Raw genomic sequence first — 25,635 nt, 5'->3', positions numbered from 1 at the left:
CTCTTAACGCAGAAAGAGGTGAAGATTTTTTCCACTCTTTCTTCTTCAGTGGTGACTGTTTTTTGGGTGCTCAGGTCCCTCACCAGGTGCTTTTCTGCTGTATGCAATGCTCAGAAGATATTTTTTTTTGGAGCAGCATGATAGAGAGTCAGTATGTTCCTTTCTGAGCTGTAAGAGTCCTGCCCTTTGAAGTTTATAAACTGTAAAAATAAAACTGGATTAAAAAAAAACTTATCTATTTGATTGTCAGAGCTGATTTGATACCATGACCTTTTGTTCTGTTAAGGAATTGTCCTCTTGTAGAGTAAGTCTTTACCTTATTCGTTACTCCGTATTTGAATATTCATGTTTTAAAATTCCATGTACATAATGAGCACAAACTTCAGTGGGTGTTAGTAATTTCATGTTGTTTTTGTAATTATAACTGAACTTTGGGATGACTTGCGGACCATATGGTACTGTTTTTGCTGTCTGGCTAGTTTCTGCAATCTCCTGTGTTATCACATATGTTTGTGCTTGTACTCCTCTCAAAAGCACACATGGATAAAACTGTGTTCTCAAGGTTTTTGTCCACCTGAGTATTTGCACATACTCTCAGTTATGAGGTTTGCCCTGTTGTACTTCTTTTGAGGATCAACAGGTCTCAGAACAAACAAGAAACTAGAGCAAATTATTTCCTCAGATAATCCCAACCAAAAGTCAGCTTTCACATAGGTAGAAACATCCCAATACCTATTTCTCTCCAAGTTTTTAAACTGCTATATAAATAGTCCTCTATTTTTTTTTATAACAGGAAAACTTCCACCTAATAGTGTAAATAAAAAAGTATTTTCCCCATTTTATGTCTAACATGATAATTCCATCTCAACTCAAAATAAGAAAAGGGTCAACCTGCTTTTCAAATAGAAAAGGTACCATACTTAGTCTGTGTCTTCCTAGGAACAGTTAGCAGACAGTGAGGTGTGTAAAGAAAAATTAATAAGTATTTCTCAAATAGGTCAGTTCTTAATATTATTAGGCAGTATTCAATTTATTATCAGTTTAAATGAGTAATAAATCTTTGCTGCTGAAGTGTTTCATAAGGGGAAAAAATATTTGTCTCATATTATTGTACTTGGCAAAAGCTTGTAAAGTTATAAAATCTTGATAGACCTAAGGAATCTAATGTAGTTTTACAAACTGGGAGTAATTTATATTGACATCCTGTGTATTGATAAGATTCTATAAACCTTTCTGATTACTTGTGAGGTAACTGTATGTATGTAATGGCCACTTTCTTGAGGAGATTTTATGCCATAATAGACTTTGAGATGGCAGTGTTACATTTTTCCTACTTCATTTAATGTGGAAAATACCTTGTTTATGTCATCTTTTTCTTTGTAAAAGCAGACTTTCATACATTTGTGTCAACCTCGAGTTCCTCATATCTTGCTGCAAAAAGCAATGGTTTATGCCATTTTCAAAGCTGATGGGGGAAAAAACCCAGAAATGCTAACATTAACATTAGCATTAACAAACAAAATTCTTGATAGGCTAATGGCACAGCAGGTAGATGAGTTGTTTCCCTCCGTATGGAGGTCAGCACAGCAGCAGCTGAACAGGATGTTGATTCAGAAAGTCTTTATCACTTGCAGAAAAAAAAAAAGAAGAGCAGTTGCTGGTATTGGGATGCCAGCGAAGAGCCAGTGAGCTTGACATTGACTTCAAGCAGTTGTGTCAGTGCTGCACAAAGCAGTCTCTGGAGAAGAGCAGTTTCTGCTGTAACACTGCTGTACACATCTTTCGGCAGCTTTTAGTGGAAGAAGGACCTGTTGACATTCAGAAGGGGGGAGGAGAGAGAGATGGAAAAACAGCAGCAGCATTCCACAGTGACTGTGCAACATCCAGGCGGGAAGAGAGACCAGAGAAAACAGTCTTCAGCACTAAAGCCTAAGAAGAAAATCTTAATAAAAAGCACTTGCAGCAGGGAAAATGCCTTAAAAAAAAAAAAAAAAAGTCCTTCTTCCTAACCTTTGGCAGTCAGAACTTGCTCTAAGGAAGGATACTGTGAGGGAATGAAGCTAATAGAAGCTAATAAAGACAGGAAGCCTAGGTAGGTTGTCAAAAATCACCATTCTGATTGCCAGATTGATCTGACCTGGAACAGAGCCAGCAAGAAACCTTCCTTCTGAAGCCCACTAAGAACTTGGTGTAGCAACAGGATGTATTCAATGCACTAACCATTTCTTGTCTGTTTTCAAATAAAAACTCTGTTTTAGACAAGGATGTGACAACCGACATTGTGTCCAAGCTGATTCCGGTAGGAAAAGCATCTCTAAGGAGTTTCTTTTAATTCTCTTCACTCTGTGTCTTCTGGATTTCACTCTTTCATGCTTTTCCTTTTCTAGGAAGAAAAACATTTCATCTCACATCTGCAGCGCTCTTACTCATTCTACATCTAGTTGTATCTATTTTTCACTTTCAGTTCCTCAGCAGGTACATCTTGAATTGATATATCAAGCAGTAGATGAAGTCAGACCATCCTGAGTGGTTTCTGAGGGGTTCTGAGTGGTTATTGGGGTTCTTCCTACTGTTGTTTTTTGTGGTTTGGTTTGGGTTGGGTTTTTTGTCTGATTGTGTCGGAGATTTAACTTCTCACTATGTGTAAGCCAATGACGTCAGGTTTCATCTGAAATAGGAGCTTGTACACAGTCCTGAAGTGCTGCATTCAGAATGTCCCTCTTTACTGGTCTCAGGATGGCAGCGCTCTGGTCTTACAGGGACCAGTTTACTTCAAGAGGAATCACTAATCAGCACTTGAGGATGGGGGAAGCCTCTCTTGTTCCTCATACATCTTTCTCCACTGAAACTGCCTTTATGCGCAGTGCAAAGGTAGAAAAACAACGTATGTCTGTAAGAATGAAAACTTGCTTGCACACCGAGGTAAAGAACGGAAGGCAATGTGGAATAGCACCACCTGGTGACACCTTTCATGGTAACTGCTGCTTTGTGCACTCCAGAACAAGCCTGAGCTGTTCTTTTCTGTTACCAAAATATCTCAGACCCATTCAACGAAGAGTCTGATTTCTGCATGCTATTACCACGACGTGGTAGCTTCCATTGGCAGCAACACGATTTGCTCTCCTCTCTGCTCATTAGGGACAGTGGAGCATTGTGAAAATGTCAGCTAAACAGTGGTTCCTGTGCATAATTTATTACAGCTTTCTTCTCCTACCCCATGTTATTATCATTCTGGATAATGCTTTATTTTACAACTTTTTTCTTACTATACGGACATCTGGAAGGAGTAGAATATGTAAGTTACAGTGAAAATATGTTGGTCTTGCTGCTTATTCATCCAGTGGGGTCTTAAGATGTTGATTTGGCAGTTCCATTACTTTCTCATCATCTATGATATATATTATTGTCACAACCCATAACTGAGATGCCCTGTCCCCTGTCACTTGAACTTTAATAGCTGAGCTGTCAGCATGCTTATTTCTTAGTACACTTGACAGATTTCATTATCACCATGTAGTGTTCAAAGATTTTTGGTCAGTTATCAGCCTGCAAAAATTAATATGGCAGAAGGTGGCATGAGCAGGCTGTTCCAGTATTTGGCATTTTCAGCAGTGATGCAGTACAGACAAAAGTACACACTTCCATTTCCAGAATTCAGACACATTTCTGTGGTCAGTTAATCTGGGAAAAGAGCAATCTCAGAGCTTTCTGTGTGACAAAAAGCAAAAAGAGGTCAGCCTATATGTTAAGTAAGTTCATTCTATAAGTGGGTACAGTTTTTTCTTGAATATCTGTTATTCTTTGGGTAGTAGCAGTAAGAGACAGAAGTGTAGGTTTGAAACTCACATGCACCAAAAAAGCTGGTGGTTGGGAGCCTGGGACTGTAATACAATGATGATTCTGTTAATGAATGATAGTCACCTGTAGAGTTTATTCAAGGAGCTGCATACAGTTCACTTCCACTGCCTGCTGGAGACAGCCATATTTCTCTTGACTGAGGATATTTGCATTTGTGCAAGTTAATGCAGGTTAATTAGGTATCAAGATTGTAAATTAAGCTATGGAGAGCCTCAGTGATCCTTGCAAACTGCAATTACTGCAGAGATGCTACAGACTTGCTCTTTTGCTTTTGTGAATGACTTCTACACACTTGAGGTGGATTAGCGAGTGTTCTGTCAGCTGGCATCCATGTAGAATTTGCACTGATGTTCAGAGCTTACATGTATGTATTGCACCGTTAAGTCTTGGTGTCTCAGATTAAAATAGGTACTGCTAGCATGGAAAATAATGTGACTGATGGTGTTGCAACACTTAAGGCACCAGGGGCCTGCATCACAAGTAGGAATGGGCAGAGGGTGTTCAACAAATCACCTTGTACATGCTGCCTATTAATTTGCATAATGTTTGCATAGCAGGATCCTGATGTGGTTCAACAATACCAATTTATCTCTCGCTAGGCTCTTTTGAAATGTAATACTAGTAACAGATTCTCAATTCGAATGTCGAGTAATGCAATTAAATATGGAGAAATTTCTGATGTATCCAGAAGCTGAAGATACCCACAAATCATTATTGTTATCACTTGATATATCAGTTGCCTCCCTAGGCATACAGCCTTTGTGCTCTCAGTGTTCATGTCTTACCCTGGAACTTTCCTATTAAGGTGTCTTAATTCTCAGCAAAGTCAAGAAACAAATCATTCAGACTATAATTAGTTTCTATGAATCAAAGGCTCATTTGTATTTCAAAGTGATTTGCAATGACCCTGTTCTTAATCTCATATGCCACTACCAAAGCAGCATGGAGTTCTCAGTAACTTTGCTCCCAAAATATTGTGTACTCTCAGTATCAGGTACATAGAATCATAGAATCATAGAATCCTAGGGGTTGGAAGGGACCTCGAAAGATCATCTAGTCCAACCCCCCTGCCAGAGCAGGGTCATCTAGAGCACATCACACAGGAACGCATCCAGGCGGGTTTTGAATGTCTCCAGAGAAGGAGACTCCACAACCTCCCTGGGCAGCCTGTTCCAGTGCTCTGTCACTCTCACAGTAAAAAAATTTTTTTTAATATTCACCTTGAACCTCCTATGCTCCAATTTGATCCCATTACCCCTTGTCCTATCACTGGTCAACACTGAGAAAAACCTAACTCCATCTCCCTGACACTCACCCCTTACATATTTGTAAACATTGATGAGGTCACCCCTCAGTCTCCTTTTCTCCAAGCTAAAGAGACCCAGCTCCCTCAACCTTTCCTCATAAGGGAGATGTTCCACTCCCTTAATCATCTTTGTGGCTCTGTGCTGGACTCTTTCCAGCAGTTCCCTGTCCTTCTTGAACTGAGGGGCCCAGAACTGGACACAATACTCCAGATGCGGCCTCACCAATGCACAATAGAGGGGGAGGAGAACCTCTCTTGACCGACTAACCACCCCCTTTCTAATGCACCCCAGGATGCCATTGGCCTTCTTAGCCACAAGGGCACATTGCTGGCTCATGGTCATCCTGCTGTCTACCAGGACCCCCAGGTCCCTTTCACCTACACTGCTCTCCAGCAGGTCAGCCCCCAACCTGTACTGGTACATGGGGTTTCTCTTCCCCAAATGCAAAACTCTACACTTGCCCTTGTTGAACTTCATGAGATTTCTCCCCGCCCAACTCTCCAGCCTGTCCAAGTCCCTCTGAATGGCAGCACAGCCCTCCAGTGTGTCAGCCACTCCTCCCAGCTTGGTGTCATCAGCAAACTTGCTGAGGGTACATTCTATACCCTCATCCAGGTCGTTGATGAAGATGTTGAACAACATCGGTCCCAGTACTGACCCCTGAGGGACTCCATGAGTCACACACCTCCAACCAGATTCCGCCCCATTGACTACAACTCTCTGACTCCTTCCTTTCAACCAGTTCCTAATCCACCTCACTACCTGATCACCAAACCCATTCTTGATCAACTTATCTACAAGGATGCTGTGGGAGACGGTGTCAAATGCCTTACTGAAATCAAGATAAACCACATCTACTGCTCTACCATCATCTATCCACCTAGTAATTTCCTCATAGAAGGCTATGAGGTTAGTCAAACATGATTTACCCTTGATAAAACCATGCTGACTGCTCCTGATGACCCCCATGTCCTTGATATGTCCAGAGATAGTGCCAAGGACAAGTTGTTCCATCACCTTTCCAGGGATGGAGGTGAGGCTGACCGGTCTATAGTTACCCGGTTCCTCCTTCTTGCCCTTCTTGTAGACTGGAGTGACATTTGCTATCCTCCAGTCCTCAGGCACCTCTCCTGTTACCCATGACTTACCGAAGATGATGGAGAGTGGCCTAGCAATGACCTCTGCCAGCTCCCTCAGCACCCTTGGATGCATTCCATCTGGACCCATCGATTTATGGATGTCCAATCCATGGAATATGTTCAACTGCTTGCACCATAAATCTCTATTTAATTCATTATCTTTGCTATTATTCTAGTTATGGGTGTTTTTTTCTTGCTTCTCTATTTTTTTACTGCTTAAGGAGAATAATTGGTCTTTTGTGTCTGTAGTATTTAACTGTTTTGGTAGTAGACAAAGAAAACAGTACAACAAGAGGGAATGTTTTTACTGATAATACCCACTACTAGATACTGCTTGTAGATTTTCAGATTGCAAGAGATCACCAATTTCCCTGTGGCTTCTGCTGTCAGGAATTGTGTATTTGCTCTGTGCAGTGCTTACTGCTACCCACTGACGTTCTTATGGTCCCTTACCAAATTGGTTCTTAAGAAAGTAATAAAGCACATTAAATGTGCAGACAGCATCGGACCCTGTCCAAGGACCTACACAGAGGAATTAAACCATACTGATCCATCCTTAGGCAGAAATTCCTCATCCTGCTCATTGTGTCTCAGCCTGCTCTAGGACCATGCGCAGGGCCAAGCCTCTTCTCAAGACCAGATGCATCTGCTGTCTTTGCTGCACCTGCTCAAGTACATGCTAGTATTGCAGCCCAAAGTTGGAACTTGTCTGCGGGGGAAGCCTGAGCACACTTGCTATGTGTTATGTGCCCAAACTCCCCTTTGCCACCAGGGGTACATGGGGCTGAGTGTGCTCCAGTCCCAATGACTTGAGCTTGGTGCTCTGCCTGAGTACAGTGTAGCTAACCCATGGGCAGAAATATGGATGGAAAGGTTTGGGTCCAAGTGCACTGCTCTCCTCTCTAGTGTGAATGTAGAGGCTACCAGAGCTTCCAAACATTTTGTTTCCAGGGTCCCTCCATGAAACTTTCCATGGAAAAGCTGGTGTAGGCTGAGTATGGAGGTGATGACCTGTTGCTGCTCATTTTTCATGCCTTTTAGAAGGTGGGTGGGGGCCTCGAGAAAATGAGTTTCATGTATTAGTTTTTTGCAGGTTAGATTCCTCCTCCCACCATGGACAGCTATCTGTGCTGTGTAGGAGCTGCAACCCTGCCACTGGTTAATTACGTTGCTCATCATTACGTTGGGGGATTTGTCCTTCTCTCTGTTTTTCCCTGTCTCTTAATGTCAGTGTCAACCTTGTCTCCTCTCTTCCCAGGTGTGCCAATGCTGTTTGTTATCCTCTGGGGAACTGTCAAGTACCTTTATGAAGATGAGGGGTGGGTTTAGTTCTGATTTTTCTAGCTATCTCATTTGTGCTGTGTGTGTGCACCAGCAGGTCATTGTTTGCTTTCTGTTCAGTGTGGTTTGCTTTGGCATTGTGCTGAAACCTCACATAATTGCTTCTGTTTTGTCTGAAGGTCTTGCATAACATTTCAGAAAGGAGCATACATTTCTTTCTGATCAGAATTTTCTGCATGTCTGAATGAATCTATCCTTTTGCAGGTCAAGGAAAGGTATGTTTTGTTTTTCTGTACTTAGAGTATCAACAGTAGAAGTCATCATACTCAACCAAGACCGCTGCTGATACTGTGCCTTTGGCAGCAGCCTTTACAGTTATGCTTCAGAGGAAGGCAAAAACCTCCCACAGGATTCTGCCTGCAATTTGTAGTGGTTAGCTTATGCCTAGCAGCAGATGTGATAGCCTGTTCTTGTTTAACCTTCCGTTATTTAGATCTTCTTAAAATAAAGACACATTCTCTGTCTGCATATGTTAGTCTTGCTGAAGTCAACTATACCACACACAAGACTGCCGCAAAGCACAAAATACTTTTCGTCCACTTTTACAATAGTGGCTGTTCTGAAAAATTGCCTTTATATATGTTTTATGTACCATTAGAGTTTGTTGGGTTTTTTACAAAAAAAAAAAAAAAAAAAAAAAAAAAAAAAAAAAGGAGGAAACTGGCTGCTTCTTAGTGAAGTAGCTGCTTGGAAATATTTGGGTAGTCTTCTGTGTGATTAAAGGAAAATTTATTTCCTTTTTATTTGTAATGTACTATTTATTGGGTCTTCCTCTTAGTTTCCAGACAACCCAGCCAGCACTTTTGTAGAGTGTCCTTTTTTCTTTTTTTTTCTATTTATTTCTCTTCCCCACTCCACACGCAGTCCTTGCTGGAAAGATGCTGCAATGTCAAAATTCAGTGTAGTCAGAGCAACCCCAGACTTTTCTGGTGTACATGAGTATTAAGAACTGGCATTTTTTTAGAGTCTTTCACAGAACTGAACCAGTTCAGTCATAGCTGCCTTTTCTGGCTTAAGCAATGCTAGGATTTTCTGACTTTCCTTTGCAAGGTTGACTTGATAATATTTTGTAACAAGATTGTGACCGTGCTGAGGTATTGCAAGTTTTGTTGAAACTACCAGAATTATACAGACCATGTGGCCTGTGAGATGTTCCATGAGCGTATCTTCCCATTGATGTAGAAAATGTATTCAAAGTGCTCATGCTGAGCCTCCTGCATTATGTGGTGCTCAGAGCTGATTTATGTTTTCTATTAAAGAAAACTGTCACTCTCTGCCTTCAGCGGACCTTAAAAGGGACAATTTTGCACCTTATTGAATCTTCTAAATCTTGTATAAATATTTGTAAAATACAGCAATAAATAACCATGTGCAGCAGCTTCCCTGAAAGGCAAGATTTCTGTGCCTTGGGCAGGCATTTGCTGGAGCAGCCAGGGATATCTTTCATGCTGTTTGCCATAGTGCTGTCACCATGGGTGTGCAGCAGGCTGTAAATTTCATTTGTGACTTAACTACTTCCCTGGCTATGAGGAATAGCTGAAAGTGAATGTGGTCAGGGCTGGGAATTTGAGTCAGTCCTGTGAATGTAGCCATGTGAATGAAGGACTGAAGTTTGCAAGGCTCATTTGCAGACTGGCTGCTTCTTTCCTTATGTGCGTAAGTGTAGACTCTTTAGAAAGCAGTTGCTGTTTTAAAAAAGCGAGCTACTGACAAGGTTTTTGTCTAGATTACAAATAAAATTAAAGGCAAACTGTGCTTCTTAGTTATTAGACTGTGCCTAGAGAGCCAATACTTAAATGTCTTAGTTTCTATCTGCAAATAATTATGGGAGCAAGACAGAGAGCCTACAACCTTTTATAAAAAAAGGGAGCCATTCAGCTGTACCTGTTCAAGGTAAAGAAATTGGTGATTTAATTTTTAGAAAGAAGAATACCAGATCAGCAAGCAAAGGCAAAAACTTCCCAGTAGCATTTGTTTCACTGAGCCAATTCTCATTCACAGCTCTGAAGCTATTAGTTGCCAAGCATCTTCTGAGTGGTGTCAAGCAAACTGCAGTGATAGACCCCAACACAATAGATGTTGGTGTATTTATCAGTGTGCCAGTCTCAGAAAGCACAGATGGACAACAAGTCACGTGCCAATCTATCAGTTTTATTTTCTGGACACTTTATTTGCCTTGACACTTTAACTGGGTTGTAACGGCATTTTTATTGTACATATTTGTATAAATTTAAAAGTAGCTAAAACTGCTCTGTGCTACAGGAAGCAAATTAATACACAAAGAAATGTAGCAGAATTAATGTTAAGAATCTCAGTCTCCACCATTATTATGAAATTTTAAAATTACTTCTGCTTGCACTGCAACTAGTCAGAAAATCAGAACTCTTCTTCCAGCCATGCTGGTCTTGAAGGGGTTCAAATAAAACTAATTTTAAAGGCTCCCAGTCACATGTACCAGTTAAGAAGTTCTGTTACTCGGATTCCAGCTCAGGTACCCTGCCTGCACACAATGCGTATACCCTTTTTACCTCCAGAATCTAAAATACAATTAAATTTTATGTTGTGGAGCTGCTGGTTGTGATAATGTACTTGTTATATGCATTAAATGGAAATTGAAAGGAAAAATGAAATCCTGAGCTCTTGTCAGGCTTGCAGCACCTGCAAAGCAATATGGAATTGCCACAGCCAAACTGCTTCACTTTCCTCTCTCTTGTATGTGACTGCATGTGGGTGAGGTGTTGTAGCATGAATCCCTACCACGTGCTGCACCATTTGCTAGTTTCTCTGTAGTAGACTGTCCCATTGCAAGGTTGGGAAGGGTTTACTTTCCACCAGCATCACCCAAGCTGAATCATAGAATCACCAAGGTTGGAAAAGACCTTTAAGACCATCAGGTCCAGCCTATGACCAACACCACCACATTGGCTAGACCGTTGCACTGTCACATCCAGTCTTTCCATGAACACATCCAGGGATGGTGCCTTCCCTGGGAAGTCCATTCCAGTGTCTAGTCACCCTCTCTGTGAGGAAGTACTTCCTAATATCCAACCTAAAACTTCCCTGGAGCAGCTTCAGGCCATGCCCTCTGGTCTTGTTGCTAGTTTCCTGGAAAAAGAGCCCAGCCCCCACCCTGACTACTGCCTCCCTTCAGGTAGTTGAAGACAGTGATAAGGTCTCCCTTGAGTCTCCTCTTCTCCAGGCTAAACAACCCCAGCTCCCTCAGCCTACCCTTATCAGACTTGCCTTCTAGTCTTTTCACCAACCTTGTTGCTCTCCTCTGGACCTGCTCCAGCACCTCAATATCCTTCTTGAAGTGAGGGGCCCAGAACTGTACACAGTACTCGAGTTCCACAGGCCTACTGAGCAACCTGAAGGAAAATTGAGCATATATATATATTTTGACATGTGAGATTTAGAGATGAAGATTAACTTTTTTTGTGAAGGAGCCTGTATTTTCTTTAGTGCTGTTTCATAGTTCGTTTTGCAACCTGTGTAGCTCAGCAACCTGCTGGCTTTACTGATGACTGTTGCTTTTGGGTAATGCTGAGCAATATGGCAGGAGGCTAACAAAGTTATTTCATAGAAATATTAAGAATACTGTTGCTGCAGCAACAAGTAAAGTGACATTTGAACACTGCCCCAAGCCCTGGACCATTGTGCACACACATGGCCCATTATACAGTCAGAGGTGGCTGGTTGTGGCCAGGATGGGACCTAAAAGAACTGCATGTATAAAACTCCTAGTGTAAAGTTCACTTCTCACCCATGGTCTAAACTGTGGCTTTCAGGCATCCCTTTTCTCGTGATTGTTCTCCAATATTGCTGAAGGACACGGGAATTTGAAAAGCTCAATGACACGGGGAGAATGAAGTATTATATTGTCTGCAGCATGTTACTTGTCAGCTGGCCAACAAAAGGTGGGAACTATTGCTCCCATCTTTGATTTTACTTATAACTTCTAAAACTCCCGTTGGGCCTGAAACCTGTGCATATACACTGAAGAAACCAGAGTTTGCTGCCTTAATTGCTTTCTCCAGGTTGAAATCGGTAGGTTCTATTTGAAAATAAGGACAAATAAATAGATGACTGATCTATTGATATGAGAAGATTAATGGTAGGTAATGGGACAAAGAACGAACTAACAGTTAAATAATAAGATGTCCTGACATTGGAGACTGAAGAGTAATAAAAAAATAATGCAGAAAGAAGAGGGTAGAAATCAGTCAGGAAAGGTCTGACTCAGATTCCCCCCCCCCTTCTCCTTTCAGCAATGACAAATTTGACCTTGGTTTTAATGGAGTAAATCTTCACAATTAACTGATGATAATTCATATCAAATTGTGGAGGAGAGCTAGCCATTAGTGGGCAAGGAAGCCAGGAGAGTAGTATCCTGTTGGATTATGATAGCTGCAGTAGTACAAAGCATTAAGTGTTTCTAAGAAGCAACTGCATCTGTTTCCATGTGAGCATGATGTGCTTTCCTGGTATTTAGTCCTCAATATTGTTTTCCATCTGCATTGCTGTGACAGAATGAAAAGCAGGAGATTTTAGTAATGTACTGAAACTATTCCTTCTTGTCTCCTTCTTTTTGCCATCTCTTCCTAGTTGCTGGACCAGAAATTATAACATGAATTACTGGCTGATCATCAGACTGCCCATTCTCATTGCCATTGGGGTGAGTATGGGGCGTGTACAATGAGCTGGCAGATGTCCATGAGAACAGGACATGATATAGTACAAAGTGCAGATGTGCATATGGCTGTTCTGCATGTCCAAAGGCTAATAACCTTTGAGGGTATTGACATTTTCATTCAGAAATGTGATTTTGTGAAACCAAATTGGTTACTGTCACTGGAATTCCCAACTAGCTTTCTCTTGGTTTAATTTGGCCACGCGCTGTCAAGTTGTAGTGGCAGCACGTATAACAGAACAGCAATCTAGTTAACTCTCCTGTGTGCAGAAAGCTATGGCATGTAGTACAGGGAGGCAGAAGATAATATTCCAGGTATTGGGCTACAAAAGCGCAACAACTTTTGTGACATTGTGGAAAAAATTACACATTCTGCAACCACAATACTGTGTCAGTCTCAGGCCTCCAGACAAGGCAAATGGGACAGCCCATACCTTTACTGTGTGCCACTCCCCAGAGATTAAGGTAAACTCCCCTTGCTTTGTTTGGTGAACTTCCTATGTTTTTAAAGATTACTTGTTCATTCACAGAGAATGTATTTAGAGCACAATTCCTTAGGAAGGAGTTGAGTTCCATGGAATTCTGCAGCTGCAGAGTAGCAGGATGCACAGGGACCTACACATGCATACACAAACCAGCTGTTTTTAACACTTATGCAGATGTGTTTCTTGTTGATGATATAAATTCTTCTTTTATTTCTCCAGGTTAATTTCCTGATCTTTATCAGAGTTATATGCATCATCATCTCCAAACTACAGGCTAATTTGATGTGCAAAACTGACATAAAATGCAGGTATGCCATATAGTGGTCTCAAACTTTTTGTGCCCATCAAAATTGAAGTAGACAAGAAGGTGCATGAAAGGAGTTGATTGACGAAGGTGGTTAAAGATTACAGACCCTTAGTACTGCCCAAATGTGGTGTCACCCATTGATATGACTGCTTGGACAGTCAGTCCCCAGAAAAGTCTCCTGGTGAAACCAGGGCAGGGTTGGAAGACATGTGCTGTGAGGAGGGAGGGGCTAAGGACTTTGGCCGTGTCGGGTTGGAGAAAAGGAGGCTGATGGGCAAACTCGTTGCTGTCTGTAGCTTCCTGTGGAGGCAAGGTGGAGAGGGAGGTGCTGAGCTCTTCTCCTTGGTATCCAATGATAGGACACATGGGAAAGATTCAGATCTGTGGCAGGGAATGTTTAGACAGCACATTAGGAAGCATTTCTTTACCAAGAAGGTGATCAAACACTGGAAAAGGCCTTCTGGGGAGGTGGTCAAGGCCCTAAACCTGTCAGTGTTTAAGATGCATTTGGACAATGCACTTAACATACTTTGAGTTTTGGTCAGCACTAAAGTGGTCAGGAAGTATATATAGATCTGTTGGAGAGGGTCCAGAGAAGGGCCACCAAGATGATCAAAGGCCTGGAGCACCTCTGCTATGAAGACAGGTTAAGAGAATTGGGGCTGTTCAGCCTAGAGAAGAGAAGGCTCTGAGGAGACCTTATAGCGGCCTTCCAGTACCTTAAGGGGCTACAGGAAAGGTGGGGAGGGGCTTTTCATCAGAGAAGCTAGTGATAGGACAAGGGGTAATGGTTTTAAACTGAGAGAGGGGAGATTTGGGTTAGATATTAGGAAGAAATTCTTCACTACAAGGGTGGTGAGGAACTGGAATGGGTTGCCCAGGGATGTTGTTGATGCCCCATCCCTGGAGGTTTTCAAGGCCAGATTGGACGAGGTTTTGTGCAACCTGGTCTAGTGGTAGGGGTCCCTGCTCATGGCAGGGTGGTTGAACTTGATGATCTTTAAGGTCCCTTCCAACCTCAATGACTCTATGATTCTATGTTTCTAAGTTGAACTAGATGATCATTGTAGGTCCCTTCCAACTGAAATAGTCTGTCCTATCCTAATTTGAAAAAAATGGGTCATTTTGAGTGTTGCTCTTTGTTCTTCTTGCAAGTTAGTATTGGGACAAATTTTAAATCTTGAATGCATAGGATGTTTCAAAAGAGATGTCATGGTTGTCACAGAAATGCTTGATTTTTATTTTGTAGACTGCCTGTGTTTATATTCCTCCCGTTATTTAATCACCTTGATAAGATTCATGGTCACATCCTTCACTTCTAAATCCTGAAGAACAGTTTTGTATTGAAGTCTGAAAAATAATGTAGAAATAACAAGTTCACTGTGGTGTTAACCAGTGTGGAGCTACATGCTGTGGTAGCTGGACTGCTACTGGCAGTTGACCTAGCTAGTTTGAAGTGGTGTAGCTCAATACTGTAGCCTCCTAAGCTAGACACAGCATGTATTTTGGTGCATTCTCATCAGAGTAGAGAGTTGCCTTGTATGTTGCCTAACTTCTTTACCTCACATGAAATTCTGGAAATCCTAATACGTGTTTAGAGCTCAAAGCAGAGAAGGGGAATAATTTTAATCAGCTGTAGGCTTTGCTTTCATGCCTACTTTTTTTTTTAATATATGCAGCCTTTATTTACCAGGATAAAATTTGCAGTGGTGCAAGGTCGGAAGGGGGGTAGGGAAGGGTGTATTTTCTGATTCTGATGGCTTGAAGCCATTTAAAATTCTGACTGAATTTATTCTGTAAAGGGAGAAAGTCCTTGTCCTCATGACTTCTGCAAGCAGCAGGAAGGTTTGATGCAGGTGAACCATTTCTCAGAGGTGCATTTACATTCATTTCCTCATGTTGCATGTTCAGGTATTGGCTGTGTAAACAGAAAAGCTTTATCAGAAAAGGATTTACCCAGCAACAGAGCCGTCTTCACTGATGATGACTGTAGTCTTAGTGGTTTGTCCAGATATTGGTGGTTATAGCCAGAAACTCTGGGGAAGTATTTTACCCAAGAGAGTTCAGTTCATTGGTATCTTTCTGATGATAACAGGCCCAGTAGTCAGAGATTCCTGTATGAGAATTTTTTTTTCCTCCCTTATTTTCTGCTCAAATGCACTGGAAAAAGATTTTGGGTGGGGGGAAGACAGAATTGCTATGTTAGAATATGTTATTGTAAACAAGGGCCTGTCTAGTTACCCTAGAAAGTCACTAGCTTAGGTATATTTGTGGATAGAAATGAGAAAAGTGTTTTTGCTCTCTGGCTAATCTTTCCTTCACTTCTCTTCTGTTTCCCATTCATTTGATGAAGAGAGAGCTCACTGCTCAGTAAGGCAGTAAAACCCTTTTCTCTACAGAGCTGGAGCTGCAGAGAAACTTCTCTCTTGTCCATGGAAGGGGTTTTCTTTAAGGAGGTCTTAATTACCCAGCAAGCCTTTTCATAACACTCTGCATGACTCCCTGTTTAAGGCAGAGCTCTTCAAGTAGACCGTCTAGAACAATTAACATTCATTGAATGAGCTAGGGAATTGCTGTATGCCTACACAGCTCCCTTATTTCAACCAGGCAGTGTCTACAGAGCCAATTCAGCATCAGCATCCTGCTTCTACCTCTATTTCAGGCAGGTGGTGGTGGAGCAGAGCCTCCATCACAAGAATTACTGGTAAGCTGCTCATTTAAACAAGCTTCCTATCCCCTAATGCAATGGTCTGCCTAGAACCACTAGAGATCTGCATTTCTGCTTACCTGCATGTGTAAATTGATTCGTTGCTTTGATTCACTATCCCTTGGTGGTTGTGTATCAAGGACACTGGCAGGCCAGTGGATGGGCTTAGAGGAGCCTTGCACTTCGTACGTAGTAAACCCATGCAGCAGTACAGGATGGGCACTGGCTGGGGCGAAAGCAACTTAACAGTAGACCCAGGGGTGCTGGAGGACAACAGGTTGAACCTGATTTATCAGTCCACCCTTGTGACAGCATAGGGTGACTGCATACTGTGCTGCACTAGCAAGAACATTGTCAGAAGGTAGAGGAATGTGGCCAATCCCCTCCATTCAGCACCTGTGAGACTTCTTCTGGTGTCCAGGTTGAGGCTTTCCAGTACAGAAAGACATAGTATTGTGTCCCTCCACCCCCATGGGGCTTGCATCAATTTTGCACCAAGCTCGTTCAGAGGCTAGACTAGGTGACATGAAATTCAGTGCTGAAAACTAGGTTTATTCAGGCTGGAGAACAGAAGACTAAGCAAGAGTTTATTTGCAGTCTTCCATTTCCTAATAGAGGTTATTCAGAAGATGGAGCTAGAGTCTTTTCAGAAGTGCACAGTGAAAGGGCAAGGGGCACAGGTTACAAGTTACAGCAAGAGAAATTCCAATTGCATGTCAGAGTTGAAAAAAAACCCTCACAGTAAGAGTGGTCTTGATGCTGGAAGAGGCTGAGAGGGGCTGTGAAGGACCTTGGAGATATTCAAAACTTGGCTGGCCACAGCCCTGGGTGGCCTGCTGTGAACTGGAGTTGGACCAGAGACTTCCAGAGGTCCCTTCTGACCTGAACAATTACATGATTCAAAATAGCAGCCAAGAGCTCTAGGGCACACCAGATCTATTAAGTGCTGACAGCCCTGCTAGCCGAGTGATTTTGTATCTACTGAATTGTCTCAAGACAGGTTGTTGTGAGATGTTAATAGGTTCTGTGGCGCAGGATAGCCCTATAAACTCCCATGTGAGGCTCAGGCATTTTTCATTGTCCTGTTGGGTGGCCAGCCTGTATGTCTATCAAAAGAGAGCTAAGGATCATTCTTGGGAATGTTTTCCTGTTGTTCTATCCCTGAGCATTGCTCTCACACAGGTGAAAAATACTCTACTTCAGGCTGGTTTGTCTTTTTGCCTCTGGTAGATAAGTTTTTGAACTTGCTTTTTAAAACATGGAGTCATCACTCATTTTAAGACAGTTTAACTGCTTTTATAAAGTGTTCTGCTGTTATGGTTAGTTCCAATGTTTTGAAGATTTAACACACCACAGAGGTGGGAAGGAATGGCAAGTGCTCTTCCCTTTGCCAAGGTATTTTTAAAAGATTCTTTGCTGATAGATTCTTTCTTTCAGGCCATCAACAAGGTAGGTTTTGGTCATCTTTCCCACATACACATGGGGAAAAGGATACACAAGAAGACATCTCAGGTACAAAAAAGCACATGACTTCCTCCTGAGTTTGGAAGAAGATTTTCCAGGTGAAATACAGCCAATAGCTGAATATGGAGTTATGCTCTCAGCTGGAAATGGTCTGCAGTGGAGTGGCAGGGGTAGTTAAACCGCTTTGAAACCTACTAAGATTATTTTGAGGCTTTTTTTTTCCTGCAGCGTCTGGAGGAGGACACTGTGACACAAAGGGGTGCAGTGACTTACCAAAGTTGACAGTGTGTCAGAAGAAGACTGCAGTAACAGTGACTCCCAGTGATCATATCTACTCACTGGCCTTGTTTTTTCCTTTCTTTGTGATCATAGGCTGGCCAAATCTACATTGACTCTGATCCCACTGCTGGGGACCCATGAGGTCATCTTTGCCTTTATTACTGATGAGCATGCCAGAGGGATGCTGCGCTTTGTGAAGCTTTTTACTGAACTCTCCTTTGCTTCTTTCCAGGTAACATTCATACTGCACTCATGTGGATAAGAGATTTTTTTTTTTTTTTACTGCTGTTTGGGGTCCTGCTTTTTCTCTCATACATTGCATGTTCCCTGTTCTTTATATTTCTCAGCTTAGCACAGAATATTACAGGGGATGGGAAAGTATGAGGACTAATTTTTACTAGCCAGATTAGATGTTAGTGTCACATACTGTTTTTTTCGATGTCTTAAATTCTGCTTCCAATGGGACCCCTCAAGGCAATAATGAAATTGTCTGTGATTTCCTGTTAATTGTATAATGGCATTGCTGAAAGCAATTTTTTTGCTTTCTCCAGTGTTTTTGACACTCCTTGGAAAATCTGTGCTGTGAGAGGTAGCTGTCTACAGCTGAAACTGCATGTGAGGAGGATGTAGGTTTACTGTGATTTTTATTTAGCTGTTGCCTTGGGTTAAGGCCATTTCAAAAAAGTCTCCTTGTCTAAGGGAATCATTATTCCTCTAGTTTCCCTGCTCACCTGCTCTTTCCTTGTTTATCAAGCACAGAGCTGTATTTAAGAACACTGTGAATTGTTCAGTTATGAAGTGTTTAGAACTTGAAACCAGGTAAGGAAAAAGAAGGGGAAAAAGAACAGGGTGAAGAAAACAGGAACTCCTTTTCCCTAAGGTCATGTGCTTTGACATATAGTTTGCTCAAACCTCTGCCATCAGAGCTGACAGAGACCACAGATTGTCTCCATCTTTCAGTCTTGGATGGGACATGCCTGTGTGGAGCCTCTAGCCCTCTGCAAGTTTCTTTGACAAAGCAAGGGAACTGCTGTGCTCACTGCTCTTCTGTTTTTTGTTGATTTCAGGGGCTGATGGTTGCAATTCTCTACTGTTTCATCAATAATGAGGTAAGAGAGACACTAGTTGTTCCAATTTGCCTTATCAGCATCCAGTATAAGAAAGGAAATTGAAAATGGTCTTGAACTGCTAAATTGTCCTTGTTCAGGGTTTTTACTTTTTTACACACCCTCTTCTGTACAGCTACACAAGATAACTTCTCAGACAAATGGTGTTGGAAGGAATTCAGGCAGTATAATTTACAGCTACTATATGTACACATGAAATCTTGCAAGTTGTCTTGCTCACAATTGTACAGTTTGCTCTGCTGGAGCTCTTATTTTATTAAGAATTATAGCTGCTCTTCTTAATATGTCTCATAGTGCTTTTTATTTGCTTATTTTGGTGAATGTGGAAGTAGAGCCTGTTTTATTTTGAGAACTCAGCTGGCTGGTGAGGTTGAGATGTCCTTTTGGTTAATGCTCATACAGTTTGGTCTAATTTGCTTTCGCTGTGGTCCAGCTACTTGAAGACATCACCATAGTGAGCTCTTCCACAAGCCCAGAAGAAATGTAGCCAGGACTTTGACTTAATTGATTGCAAGGACCATCTTCTGTGATGTCTGCTGAATCCCAGCCTTGTTGGGGGAAAAGAGTATTGCAGTGTTTCAGTACTGCAGGAATCTCATGCTACCTTCTAAGTGACGATTATTATGTATTCAGCAGCCAGGTTTGCAAGGGAAGCAAACACTACTAATTTGGTAGCTCATTGTTAAGTTTACCACATATCAATGTGTTTTACACTCATGCTAAATCAACTTTTAAATGTGGCGTGGTGATTCAAGATGACCCATTGAGAGATGGGCCTCACCAAGGAATTGGAATCAATGGGAAAATGTTCTACTTGTGTAGCCAGGCTGGAATCAACAGAAAAGCAGCAGGCATCCTGAGCGAAGCCCTGCAGGAGGCTGTTGACTTTGTAGCTTGTGGGTAAGATTTTGTTTAAGCGAATGTGTTAATTGTGCTGCTTACGAAAGTCAGAGGTGGGTAGCAGCAGGCTTTGCTCAAGCATGAATTTAGAGAACATTTGTTTCAAATCCCTTGTACAGCTTTACAGGTGTACTTTAATCCTGAAGTGCAGCACCGTCTGCTGCTGCATCATGTGTTTCCTTTGATTCACATCCCCTGTGCAGCTGCAGCCAGACCTCTCATGAGTAATGCCCAATAATTTCCTTCATGTGATACACAGGCAAAGTTTCACCGTAGCCCAAACTTTATTACAAACCCTGAAGCAGGTCGGTTTATTTCATGTGAGGGAACTTACTGTGAAGTAGCGTCTCTGCATTTTTAAGAGGTCCTCCAAATCTCTTGTTGCTATAGGTCTCTTGCCTTTGTCATGTAAGTCCTGAAATCTAACCACAGAAAGCTGACAGACAATCTAGGATGAATTATTTTGTTTGTTCCAACTCTTTTTAAAAGAAGGGAGAAGGATTTTGTCAAGCCCAGTCATCACCATCCATAAAATAAGACCATGTAGAGTTTTATTAGGTCAAGTCTTTTCTATTTCTTTTCTAAACCATATGAGATTTTTTTGCTAAACTAAATGATAAACTGTTTTTCTTCTGACAGACTGTAAGTGCCCAAAGACTATCCCTGTTTGCATTATGGTCCATATTTTTATTTTTGTCTGTCACTCACTGACTCCTTTTCTTTTTCCTCAACCATACAGAATGAAAGGTTTTTTGCAAATCTTGGTGCCAGTTCGAGTAGAAATTAAGCCAGAAGTGATACTGATGTCCTTCTCTGGTATCTACTTATGGAAAAACATTAAAATATGCTCACATTTCAGTCATATCTCATCTGAAAGATTCTGGATTTTCTGATATTACTCTGAAGCCAACAGCAGGATCTCATCAGGTTGCATAGAATCATAGAATCATAGAATCCTAGGGGTTGGAAGGGACCTCGAAAGATCATCTAGTCCAACCCCCCCTGCCAGAGCAGGGTCACCTAGAGTACATCACACAGGAATGCATCCAGGTGGGTTTTGAATGTCTCCAGTGAAGGAGACTCCACAACCTCTCTGGGCAGCTTGTTCCAGTGCTCTGTCACTCTCACAGTAAAACATTTTTTTCGGATATTCACCTTGAACCTCCTATGCTCCAATTTACACCCATTACCCCTTGTCCTATCACTGGTCATCACTGAGAAGAGCCTAACTCCATCTCCTTGACACTCACCCCTTACATATTTGTAAACATTGATGAGGTCACCCCTCAGCCTCCTTTTCTCCAAGCTAAAGAGACCCAGCTCCCTCAACCTTTCCTCATAAGGGAGATGTTCCACTCCCTTAATCATCTTTGTGGCTCTGTGCTGGACTCTTTCCAGCAGTTCCCTGTCCTTCTTGAACTGAGGGGCCCAGAACTGGACACAATACTCCAGATGCGGCCTCACCAATGCACAATAGAGGGGGAGGAGAACCTCTCTTGACCAACTAACCACCCCCTTTCTAATGCACCCCAGGATGCCATTGGCCTTCTTAGCCACAAGGGCACATTGCTGGCTCATGGTCATCCTGCTGTCCACCAGGACCCCCAGGTCCCTTTCACCTACACTGCTCTCCAGCAGGTCAGCCCCCAACCTATACTGGGACATCGTGTTGTTCTTCCCCAAATGCAAAACTCTACACTTCCCCTTGTTGAATTTCATCATGTTTCTCCCCGCCCAACTCTCCAGCCTGTCTAAGTCTCTCTGAATGGCAGCACAGCCTTCTGGTGTGTCAGCCACTCCTCCCAGCTTGGTGTCATCAGCAAACTTGCTGAGGGTACATTCTATACCCTCATCCAGGTCGTTGATGAAGATGTTGAACAACACCGGTCCCAGTACCGACCCCTGAGGGACTCCACGAGTCACACACCTCCAAACAGATTCTGCCCCATTGACTACAACTCTCTGACTCCTTCCCATCAACCAGTTCCTAATCCACCTCACTACCTGATCACCAAACCCATTCTTGATCAACTTATCTACAAGGATGCTGTGGGAGACGGTGTCAAATGCCTTACTGAAATCAAGATAAACCACATCTACCGCTCTACCATCATCTATCCACCTAGTAATTTCCTCATAGAAGGCTATGAGGTTAGTCAAACATGATTTACCCTTGATAAAACCATGCTGACTGTTCTTGATGACCCCCATGTCCTTGATATGCTTAGAGATAGAGACAAGAATAAGTTGTTCCATCACCTTTCCAGGGATGGAGGTGAGGCTGACCGGTCTATAGTTACCCGGGTCTTCCTTCTTGCCCTTCTTGTAGACTGGAGTGACATTTGCTATCCTCCAGTCCTCAGGCACCTCTCCTGTTACCCATGACTTACTGAAGATGATGGAGAGTGGCCTAGCAATGACCTCCGCCAGCTCCCTCAGCACCCTTGGATGCATTCCATCTGGACCCATCGATTTATGGATGTCCAGATTACTCAACTGATCCCTAACCCAATCCTCATCTACTATGTCCTCACCTATCTTGACTACTTCTGGGGCTATATGAATCTGGGGCTCATGGGGAAATCCTGCAGGAGTAAAGACAGAGGCAAAGAAGGTGTTCAGCACCTCTGCCTTCTTTGTATCTTCTGTCACCAGGGCTCCCACCTCATTCCTCAGTGGGCCAATATTGCCTCTAGTGTTAGCATGTTATCACCAATGTTCTTTGCAAAGTGACCTGAGCTTAATATGACCAGCTTTTCTGCAGCTAGTGTTGCTTTCTGTAAGAAATATTCTAAACCACAGAGATGCTGCCTCTTTCCACCAGAATTAGCTTAAACTGGTTCAGGATTCATTCTCTGTAGTCTCGTCTCTTCTTTTTCCCTCCTTCCTATCACGATGGCTGTCTACTTCACCCTAGGTTTCAGCAGCCTGGGTATGATGACAAGCCTGTGCTGGAACTGCCATAAGTCTGTTTATTCTCTTGGTGGTCAGTACCAGACCCTAGAAGACAACAAAAAGGAACTTTCCAGAGAAGGCTCGAGTCACCTACCTATTAGTGAACTTACTTCCAGGCTGAAGTACATACCATAATGAATTGATTACTGTAGTTGCACTCCTGCCTTTTTCTAGAGTTAAAAAGGTCCAATTTTATGTCCTCTGCCTTACGTGTTAAAAGCTAATGGAGATTCTTACTTCAGTCAAATGGCAACAACTTTGCCTGTGGAACAGGAAGATCTAAATTCTGTTCTTGATTAGCAGTTACAAGACTGTGGATAAGTTTCCAAATGATTACAAAGGCTATACAGCTTAACCCAGAACAAGTGACTGGATGAGCATATTTTATAGTTTTAAAAAGAGCTAGTATCTGGAATGCAATATTGTAATTGATACTTTAAAACAGGGAGGGAAGAGGGGCAGAGAAGTACAGTCTTTGACTTGCTTGACTGTTGTTTTTTCAATTCTGAGTACATCTTAATTTTTGTAGGCAATAAAAAACCTGGAAATATTCAAGGAACAAAAATAATCCAATACACAATACTGTTTAAATCAAATGAGAAGTCTTAAGAATACCGGTGGTGACAGCATTGAAGAGAAAGCCAGACTTTTCAGTCATTTCATGGCTGATAAGCAAAATGAACTTAATTGTTAGTACTGGTAGAGCATAGAGTACATTCAGTATTGCAGCTGAATACAATTTAGAATAAAATAATGAAGATTAGATTTCCTAGTGCATAAAAGAGCCTTAGTTCTACAAGTAAAAGTGAATGCTGTCATTATTTTAAATATGGAATACCCTACAAAGGACTAATGAGATAACTGGATAATTTGAAGCAATAATATTGCAAGTTTAAAGCCTTGGCAGCTTTTTTCAGTAGTATGATATTTTTATTTTTTTCCTTTTGCTTGTCTAATGGAGTATTTTAAAGATCTAATTAGTTCTACATTAATTTCTTTTGTTTCCTTCTTTGCTTCTGTTAGGTTCAGATGGAGTTTCGGAAAAGCTGGGAGCGCTGGAGGTTGGAACATTTGTATGTCCAGAGAGACAGCAGTATGAAACCTCTGAAGTGTCCAGCCAACAGCATCAGCAGTGGAGGCACAGTAGGCAGCAGTGTCTACGCTGCCACTTGTCAGGCCACATTCAGCTAGGATTTCTGCAGGTGAATCAGTGTGAGAAGACTGAACTGTAGAATATGCCTGAAACCCATTAAACACCCAAGCCAGCAGCTTAAGTGTGCCATCTCCAGCAAGAAACTTAAGCATCTGCTGCTCATTGCCTGCAGGCTGTTGGACAAAGGTTTCTAGGGAAAGCAATCTGCTAATGTAATCAACACATCAGAGGAAAAATTTATCACATCTAAAGTGAGTTAAGAGAGTTTCTTCCTATTTGCACACAAGGCCTCCAGCTGTCCAAAACTTAAGCATAGCATTGATCCAGTCTGAAACCACAGGGTCAATGGCTTATTACTATTGAGTGGGCGAGCTGAGTGATCAACTGATTAAATTACAAGGACACAGAATATGATTGTTGCCAAAAGATGCATGTAGACTTTTATGGGGATAAGGTAAGGTGCTATCACCAGTTTTAGAAAAAAAATAACTTGGTGGGACACAACTCGTGTTTTAGGGAAGAATCAGTTTTGTACTAAGAGTTTCCCAAAGCTAAAGTTAAAACATGCTTACCTGTTTTCTGGGTAGGTGAAAATCAGCATCCTGAAGATGTACCAATACAGCAGGTAGTGTGGTGTATGTTCCTGAGTGCTCTTTTTAAGCTTCACTTGGAGAGAAAAGAAAAAATAAAAACCAAACACCAGTATCTGGTAGGGGCCTCTTCTGCTATTAATAGGTGTGTGTTATCTCTATCAACACGGGTGGAAATATCCCCTGAATGCTCAGCTCTTCTGTGTTCATATGGTGGTACTCAGGCTCTCCAGATGGCACAGGAGAATGAGTTGTGCTGCCTGAGGACATTTCCTTCCTCAGCTAGACTTAGCTCCTTCAGGGTGCAAACATGCAGAAGTCAGCTCGTGGCCACAGCTGGCCATAGCAAGGTTGGGCAGCTGAAGACGAGGGTTCCCTGGTGTTTCCCCTCCAGCCCCGTTCCTCTTCTCCCGGCGGGAACGGCTCTCCCGGCGCGGAGCGGCCGGGGTTCAGCACTGCGGACAGCTCCCGCCGCCCGCCCCGCCCCCCCCCCGGCGGGGTGCCCCCCCCCCTCCCCCCAGCCCCTCCACCCTGCCATCAGCGGGGTTCGAACAGTGCCCCCCAAAACACCACCCTAAACCCAGTGGGATTTTGTCTGTTTGAAACTGCGAAGGCTCTTGCAGTGAAAAACTGGACGCTGCTAATTATGTTACCCTCCCTGCTGTTCACAAGAGCTGCTGGGGAAATCCAGAGGTACCTTTACAAGCAGGATGTGATCCATAGCATCACTTAATAACAAGCTTTACGTGTCTTTACTCAGCTGTTACTCGAGCTCCCTTTACAAGAAAGTGGCAAGGTGCCAAAGACAAGCTCTGAGAATATCCCTGTCCATAGACTATTTGGAATAAGTAACTTCCATGGCATAGCAGACAGATTCAGACTCAGCAGAGATAAAAACAACACAAAACAAAACAAACACAAACATACAAAACAACCAAAACCCAAACAAAACAATAAAAAAAACCACCAACAACAACAAAAAACCCCAACCAAGAAACAAAAATCTAATTTTTAAGTCTCTCTTTGCACTTGCATTCACACCCCCCCATTGCCAAGAAAGAGAACTGGCTATTCAGGGATGTAATTGAGCATCTTTCCTGCCTGAAGCTAGATTGCTTTGCATGGGATTATTTAATCATTGTATTAGAATCCAAATTGCCAACAGGGTGGATTAGTTTTGCAGTCATCAGGTTAGAATTGAATTAGATGGGATGGGTTACCTTCTTCTGCTATAATGCTTGTAACTGAGCTTGGGGCGGGGGGGGGGGGGGAATGAGTCAGACATGTTTGTAGAAATCCACCACAGTTCTCAGGCTGGCTTATGTACACTTAG

At 42.3% G+C, this 25,635-nt stretch overlaps 1 protein-coding gene across 2 annotated transcripts in view; it reads left to right on the top strand.

Moving 5' to 3' along the window:
• The window catches only part of GLP1R (glucagon like peptide 1 receptor), an 88,037-nt gene extending 63,280 nt beyond the window's left edge, over positions 1-24,757 (top strand). For both annotated transcript variants that reach the window (XM_051613333.1, XM_051613332.1), the window contains 6 exons: positions 7,563-7,623; positions 12,251-12,320; positions 13,040-13,128; positions 17,671-17,809; positions 18,645-18,686; positions 23,583-24,757. In XM_051613333.1, coding sequence (XP_051469293.1) covers positions 7,563-7,623; positions 12,251-12,320; positions 13,040-13,128; positions 17,671-17,809; positions 18,645-18,686; positions 23,583-23,750 — 569 coding nt within the window. In that variant the 3' untranslated portion in view covers positions 23,751-24,757. The remainder of the gene's footprint in view (positions 1-7,562; positions 7,624-12,250; positions 12,321-13,039; positions 13,129-17,670; positions 17,810-18,644; positions 18,687-23,582) is intronic.
• Positions 24,758-25,635: the final 878 nt, after the last annotated feature.

The sequence above is a fragment of the Apus apus genome, chromosome 3 (assembly GCF_020740795.1).
Source record: "Apus apus isolate bApuApu2 chromosome 3, bApuApu2.pri.cur, whole genome shotgun sequence".
Taxonomy (NCBI): domain Eukaryota; kingdom Metazoa; phylum Chordata; class Aves; order Apodiformes; family Apodidae; genus Apus; species Apus apus.
The sequence above is the reverse complement of the archived record's forward strand: the minus strand, read 5'-3'. Positions and strand labels throughout refer to the sequence as shown.